The sequence below is a fragment of the Kogia breviceps genome, chromosome 1, assembly GCF_026419965.1.
Source record: "Kogia breviceps isolate mKogBre1 chromosome 1, mKogBre1 haplotype 1, whole genome shotgun sequence".
Lineage (NCBI taxonomy): Eukaryota > Metazoa > Chordata > Mammalia > Artiodactyla > Physeteridae > Kogia > Kogia breviceps.
In genome coordinates this window covers 91,686,472-91,694,390 of record NC_081310.1, presented here as the reverse complement: position 1 = coordinate 91,694,390, position 7,919 = coordinate 91,686,472, and the positions used below count along the sequence as shown (strand labels likewise).

The window sequence follows — 7,919 nt, the reverse complement described above, 5'->3', positions numbered from 1 at the left end:
ATGAGTGATTCATGTAATCTGCAGATCTGACTACAGCCATTCTCCTGGCCCAAATCTTTTAATGGCTCCTCACTGCCTACCTCTCTTGCAGTTTTGAACAACTTTGTTTTTACTAAAATACCTTCAGAGGGGAAAAAAGCCTTTTGTATGCCTCCCCAGAATTACATGTAATCTTTATAACATGAGCTCATAAAGGCAGAGGTTTTATCTTCTTCATCTTTTGTGCTCAGCAGGCCATAGAGCACCCGGCCCATAATATACATTCAATAAACGAGTTAAACTGAATTTTAAAAGGGAGAAAACCTAGAAGATCAAAGGCAAAATAAGAAGCTGAGAAAGCAGCAAAGCAGAGTGAACAGGGGAAAAAAAGACTTCATTTTCCACCAGGCTTTCCATCATCCCTTTCCAGCATTTTATGGCAGTTCCCTGGCACGGCTCCCACCCTGCAGTGAGCCAGGGAAGGGAGATGGCAGAATGATGGTGCCCGTGAGATTTTGCCCTGCTCTTTGATTATGATGCTGTGGGGCAGGTGCCTTTTCTAAATTACACACTAAGGTGGCAGGTCATTTCTAGCCACCCCAGCCCCACCTGGAAAATGAAGCCTTGGTTTTCAACAGACAAGCAGTTCAGAGCAAAGTCCAGAGGCTCCCAGGTAAACTGGAAAACAGATGCTCTTGCCAGAAGGAAACTTGGCTGGGGAGGCCTGGTGGATATAGCAGCTGAGGAATCCCCAGAGCCCAGCAACCTGCCAGCTGGCCAAAACCTATAAAGGTCCTGGGTCTCAGGTTACTGAAGTGGCATGCTCCGGGCTTTCTGGGACCCTGTTCTTTGAACATTTCCACAGTAAGTATGCCCCTCTTTGAGGCTGTTTCCTCATTTGTAAAAGGGGATGATACTACCTAGCTCAGGTAGTATCATCTGATACTACCTGGGCCCGTGAGCCATGGCCGCTGGGCCTGCGAGTCCAGAGCCTGTGCTCCACAACGGGACAGGCCATGGCAGTGAGGTGACCACATATGGCAAAATAAATAAATAAATAAAAATAAATTTTTAAAATAAAATAAAATAAAATTACTGATTTGCATTAAGACAGAAACTAGGCTTATTGAATTTGGAAATTATCCCAAACTGGGACAAGAGCAAAAACAGCAAGATTTCAACAGAATGAAAAGATGGGCCAAAACCATCAAAATATTCAATCGGAAAAAATGTAAAGGCTGGCATTTGGGTTTAAAAAATAAAAAAACATCACTGGAGAGCACAAGATGGAGAAAAAAAGTATAAAATTCATGTAAAAGAAAAAAGAACAGGAAAAAACTACATTTAAAAAATAAATCAATGTGAATCATTGGTGTGATGTAACTGCCAAAAAAACAAAGGCAGTCTTTGGCTGTATTAATAAAACAACAGTGCCCAGAAAAAGAGAAGAAATAGTTTCAATATGCTCTAACAGATACTCAAACTGGAGTTTTTCTAGAGAAAAACTAACCAGAACAATAGAAGGTCAAGAAGGTCATGTGGTCTGAGAAACAGGTGAATAAAAAGGAAATAAAAGGTGAAGAAGGGACTTCCCTGGTGGCACAGTGGTTAAGAATCTGCCTGACAACGCAGGGGACATGGGTTCGAGCCCTGGTCTGTAGGGTCCCACATGCCGTGGAGCAACTAAGCCCATGCGCCACAACTACTGAGCCCACATGCCACAACAACTGAAGCCCACGCGCCTAGAGCCCATGCTCTGCAACAAGAGAGGCCAGCGCAATGAGAAGCCTGTGCACCACAATGAAGAGAAGCCCCCGCTTGCTGCAACTAGGGAAAGCCCACATGCAGCAATGAAGACCCAATGCAGCCAAAATAAATAAATAAAGTAAATTTTCTTTTAAAAAGGTGAAGAAAGTGGGGGACTTCCCTGGTGGCGCAGTGGTTAAGAATCCACTGGCCACTGGCCACTATATGCCAATAAAGTGGACAACCTGGAAGAAATGGACAAATTCTTAGAAGAGCACAAACTTTCAAGAATTAACCAGGAAGAAATAGAAAATATAAACAGACCAATCACAAGCACTGAAATTGAGGCTGTGATTAAAAATCTTCCAACAAACAAAAGCCCAGGACCAGATGGCTTCACAGGAGAATTCTATCAAACATTTAGAGAAGAGCTAACACCTCTCCTTCTCAAACACTTCCAAACTCATTCAATGAGGCCACCATCACTGTGATACTAAAATCAAACAAAGATGTCACAAAGAAAGAAAATGACAGGCCAATATCACTGATGAACATAGATGCAAAAATCCTCAACAAAATACTAGCAAACAGAATCCAACAATACATTAAAAGGCTCATACACCATGATCACGTGGGGTTTATACCAGGAATACAAGGATGCTTCAATATACACATATCAATCAATGTGATAAACCATATTAACAAATTGAAGGAGAAAAACCATATAATCATTTCAATAGATGCAGAAAAAGCTTTTGGAAAAATTCAACACCCATTTATGATAAAAAACATCCAAAAAGTAGGCAGAGAGGGAACTTACCTCAACATAATAAAGGCCATATATGACAAACCCACAGCCAACATCATGCTCAATGGTGAAAAACTGAAACCATTTCCTCTAAGATCTGTAACAACACAAGGTTGTCCACTCTCACCACTATTATTCAACATAGTTTTGGAAGTTTTAGCCACAGCAATCAGGGAAGAAAAAGAAATAAAAGGAATCCAAATCGGAAATGAAGACGTAAAGCTATCACTGTTTGCAGATGACATGATACTATACATAGAGAATCCTAAAGATGTTACCAGAAAACTACGAGAGCTAATCAATGAATTTGGTAAAGTAGCAGGGTAAAATATTAATGCACAGAAATCTCTTGCATTCCTATACAGTAATGATGAAAAATCTGAAAGAGAAATTAAGGAAACACTCCCATTTACCACTACAACAAAAAGAAAAAATACCAAGGAATAAACCTATGTAAGGCGTTAAAAGACCTGTATGCAGAAAACTATAAGACACTGATGAAAGAAATTAAAGATGACACAAACAGATGGAGAGATATACCATGTTCTTAGGTTGGAAGAATCAACATTGTGAAAATGACTCTACTACCCAAAGCAATCTACAGATTCAATGCAATCCCTATCAAACTACCAATGGCATTTTTCACAGAACTAGAACAAAAAAATTTCACAATTTGTATGGAAACACAAAAGACCCTGAGTAACCAAAGCAACCTTGAGAAAGAAAAACGGAGCTGGAGGAATCAGGCTCCCGGACCTCAGACTATACTACAAAGCTACAATAATCAAGACAGTATGGTACTGGCACAGAAACAGAAATACAGATCAATGGAACAGGATAGAAAGTGCAGAGATAAACCCACACACATATGGTCACCTTATTTTTTATAAAGGAGGCAAGAATATACAATGGAGAAAAGACAGACTCTTCAATAAGTGGTGCTGGGAAAACTGGACAGCTACATGTGAAAGAATGAAATTAGAACACTCCCTAACACCATACACAAAAATCAACTCAAAATGGATTAAAGACCTAAATGCAAGGCCAGACACTATCAAACTCTTAGAGGAAAACATAGGCAGAACACTCTATGACATAAATCACAGAAAGATCCTTTTTGACCCACCTCCTAGACAAATGGAAGTAAAAACAAAAATAAACAAATGGGACCTAATGAAACTTAAAAGCTTTTGCAAAGGAAACCATAAACAAGACAAAAGGACAACCCTCAGAATGGAGGAAATATTTGCAAATGAAGCAACTGTCAAAGGATTAATCCTCAAAATTTACAAGCAGCACATGCAGCTCAATATCAAAAAAACAAACAACCCGGGGGCTTCCCTGGTGGCGCAGTGGTTGAGAGTCCGCCTGCCGATGCAGGGGATGCGGGTTCGTGCCCCGGTCCGGGAGGATCCCACATGCCGCGGAGCGGCTGGGCCCGTGAGCCATGGCCGCTGAGCCTGCGCGTCTGGAGCCTGTGCTCCGCAACGGGAGAGGCCACGACAGTGAGAGGCCCGTGTACCGCAAAAAAAAAAAACCACAAAAAACAAACAAACAACCCAATCCAAAAAATGGGCAGAAGACCTAAACAGACATTTCTCCAAAGAAGATATACAGATTGCCAACAAACACATGAAAGGATGCTCAACCTCACTAATCATTAGAGAAATGCAAATCAAAACTACAGTGAGGTATCACCTCACACCAGTCAGAATGGCCATCATCAAAAAATCTACAAACAGTAAATGCTGGAGAGGGTGTGTAGAAAAGGGAACCCTCTTGCACTGTTGGTGGGAATGTAAACTGATACAGCCACTATGGAGAACAGTATGGAAGTTCCTTAAAAAACTACAAATAGAACTACCATACGACCCAGCAATCCCACTACTGGGCATATACCCTGAGAAAACCATAATTCAAAAAGAGTCATGTACCACAATGTTCATCTCAGCTCTATTTACAATAGCCAGGACATGGAAGCAACCTAAGTGTCCATCAACAGATGAATGGATAAAGAAGATGTGGCACATATATACAATGGAATGTTACTCAGCCATAAAAAGAAACGAAATTGAGTTATTTGTAGTGAGGTGGATGGACCTAGAGTCTGTCATACAGAGTGAAGTAAGTCAGAAAGAGAAAAACAAATACTGTATGCTAACACACATATATATGTAATCTTAAAAAAAAAAGGTTCTGAAGAACCTAGGAGCAGGACAGGATTAAAGACGCAGACGTAGAGAATGGACTTGAGGACACAGGGAGGGGCAAGGGTCAGCTAGGACGAAGTAAGAGAGTGGCATGGACTTATATATACTACCAAATGTAAAATAGATAGCTAGTGGGAAGCAGCTGCATAGCACAGGAAGATCTGCTGGGAGCTTTGTGACCACCTAGAGGGGTGGGATAGGGAGGGTGGGAGGGAGACGCAAGAGGGAGGAGTAATGGGGATATATGTATATGTATAGCTGATTCACTTTGTTATAAAGCAGAAACTAAACTAACACACCATTGTAAAGCAATTATACTCCAATAAAGATGTTTAAAAAAAAAAAAAAGCTATCCTCTTGTTGGAGGTATTACCAGGTTCTAAAGCTGCCGCAGGCAAGCAAACTACCGATGGCGCTAAGTTCAAAGCTAAGAAATATCTTTCCCAAAGTCAAGTCAGGGAAAAGAAACGTGCAACAGCAAATGTTCCTTTTCTCCTCCAGATGCAATAAAAGGAGGATGCTGAGGATCCATCCGTACTTGCTCATACTTGGAGAGTTCTCGGTGCCTACCTCCCAGCCCAGAGGAAACTCGCTCCTCTCCGCGAGAATGGACACAAGAGATCTCCAAATTTCAGGGATCTCGCTCGGGTAATTTCTCTCCCTTTATCATTTGCGGTCAGATGAAGGAAAGGGGTGACCATCCGACGTCACCACCACCCCGCCCCCCGGAGGGCGTGCGCAGCAGCTGAGGTCGAGTGGGGGGGGCGGGGTCGGCCGGGAACCCCTCCGCCGGAGCCCCGGGCGCTTCCCGGTCCTCCTCCTCCGCGCCGTAACTTGCTGCATCCCCGCTGCCCGGCACAATAGAGGCTCCGCCCTCCCTCCGCGCTAGCGCTCTGCGGCGCAGTCGCCCAGCAGCCCTCGCAGCTGCCCGCCCCACACCCCCACCGGGTCCCCTTGCGACCCCAGGCTCCCAGCCGCCCGCCCCCGCGCGCACCGCCCCGCCCGCTCCCGCCTGGACCCCTTCCTTCCACCTGAGCCCTCTCCAGAGGACGGCGCGCTCGGCTAGCCTTACCACCTCCACCTTCCCCGTCACCTCCTCCTACCCTGCGCCCCACTCTCTACCGGGGCCGCACGGTCGGGGCTGATCGCATTGGGAAGGAGATGACCAGGGTCTCTAGGGAGCATCTTCCCGCCCCACTCAGCCGCACCCAGCTTTAGAAGACGCTCTGAGCAGCCACTCTCGGGCTCCAGCCAGACACCCTCTCGCCTTAGTCCTTGCCGAGACACCAGCCCTCCACCCCACCAGACCCCAGCCATTCTCCGAAGGGGCCGAGCTCCCTCTTGTCGTGTGCCTCATGGCCAAGTCTTTGCTGCTAGTTCTCTGCTTCGCTCTGGTTATGGCTCTGGGCTGGGGGTACACCACTCCCCCGACTGGGACGACCGAGCCCCCAGATGTGCAGACGGTGGCGCCCACGGAGGACGAGACTCTGCAAAACGAAGCGGACAACCAGGAGAACGTTTTATCTCAGGTAGGCTGCGAGTCCCATGGCCACCCCTCTTGCCCTGAGTGGTGGCAAGAGCCTTAAGATGGTCCTCGCTGAAGCGTTCGGAAGCAGCCTTTTCTCCCTCCATTACCAAAGGGGAGGGCACTTGCTTTTCATTTATCAGAATATTTTCTTAAGCAAAGGGACATGGGTCCTCCTCTCAAAATCACAGGGTCTTTCAAGGTTACAGAATCAGGAGAAAGGAGAGGAGAAGGAAGGGAAGACACCACACAACTCCCTGAGAAGAAAAAAAAAAAATCACAACCTTTTGGTTGAAGGGGTGTAGAAAGTATGGCCATCTCTTGTCTGTGTGGCTGGTTGTCAGAATTGGAATGTGAAAACAGGCGGGCATGCTGGACAGGAGGCAGATGGCGTAACCCATGGGGAGATATTTCATTGCTCGGAGTGAGACACCCAGGGAGAAAACAGAACAGCAACAAGTGTGATGAATATGAGGTGACCCCCAAACAGAGGGACTGGTGATAAGTCCCCCCCATATTGAGGAGGTAAAATGGAAATGCAGATCCACTCAGGTCTGGCAAATGGTAGGGGGGAGGGGAGGGAGTGACAGCTGATAGGGACAGGATCTGTAACATATCCTTTTACGAAGTACTTTCACTTGTTTTATTTGACTCAATCCCCACACAATCCTTATTCCCATTCTATAATTAAGGACAATAAGGCTTAGAACAGTAAAGGGCCCTAGAGATGGGTAGAGCCAGGTCTTTCGACAATCTCATGTTTGTCCCAACCCAGATCTCATGACTGTAAAAGACAGTCTCTCTAGAGTGTTTATTTCATGCTTTCCAGAGCCTGCATGATGATTGTGTGGTGGGTGTTTTCATAATCCTAAGGTTGAGGGATGGCTGAGAAAGGGTTCCTTTAGTGCTGCCTGTACCTCCACTAAGCCTTGGGACTGGGGTCCTTGGCTCCTTCCAGTAGAAATACTTGGCATTTATCAAACACTAGTCTCCTCACCCTTCCTTTAATAATTATGCTAATACATGCCCTATACTCACCCATAACCTCACACTGACCCCCAAATCGAAAAGACATAAAAATCCTTCACATTGGGGCTCTGGAGGACCATCAACAAAAGCTTTCCTGAAACTGGAGCCTCCTGAAACGAAGGAATCCACCCAAGCTCTCAGAGCAGGGATATGTAGGAATCTAGGCAGGGTTTCAGAGAGCAGACAGCTATGATTTACTATCAGCACAGAAAGACTGGCCAGTGAAGTCACCCTGAACTACAGCTCCTCCTTCCACTGATCCATTCTGCATTTGACCACAGTCCTAAAACAAATGTTAGGATTAGCAGAAACCCAACCCTTGTAAGAAAAACATAATGAGACTTCTTCCCCACTCCGACAGCATCCCAGGAACATATCCACTCCAACAAGCTCAAAGCTTGCCTGACAGGGTCATTTAGTCAAATGAAGGGAACCCTTCTCTGTGTCCACAAAGGGAGCCCTAACTTCAGGGATGTAGGATGTCTTGGAGAGGAGCTGGGGAGGAGCCTTTTCCCCAGCAAGTGCCTAGGATCGTGGTTCCAGAAAGCCTGCTGTTGCGTGTTTTCCTGCCTGGGGAGGCCGGCCGGGACAAGCACTCAGAAGGAAATGTTTAGCACTATAG

General features: G+C 45.5%; 1 protein-coding gene across 6 annotated transcripts in view; it reads left to right on the top strand.

Moving 5' to 3' along the window:
* Window positions 1-5,244: 5,244 nt before the first annotated feature.
* The window catches only part of OLFML2B (olfactomedin like 2B), a 37,160-nt gene continuing 34,485 nt past the window's right edge, over window positions 5,245-7,919 (top strand). For 2 of the 6 annotated variants that reach the window (XM_067039926.1, XM_059037707.2), the window contains exon 1: window positions 5,893-6,272. In XM_067039926.1, the coding sequence (XP_066896027.1) occupies window positions 6,099-6,272 (174 nt within the window). In that variant the 5' untranslated portion in view covers window positions 5,893-6,098. Of the gene's footprint in view, window positions 6,273-7,919 lie in introns of all 6 variants that reach the window. The other 4 variants (XM_059037717.2, XM_059037698.2, XM_067039930.1 and 1 more) reach the window with 4 other exon arrangements.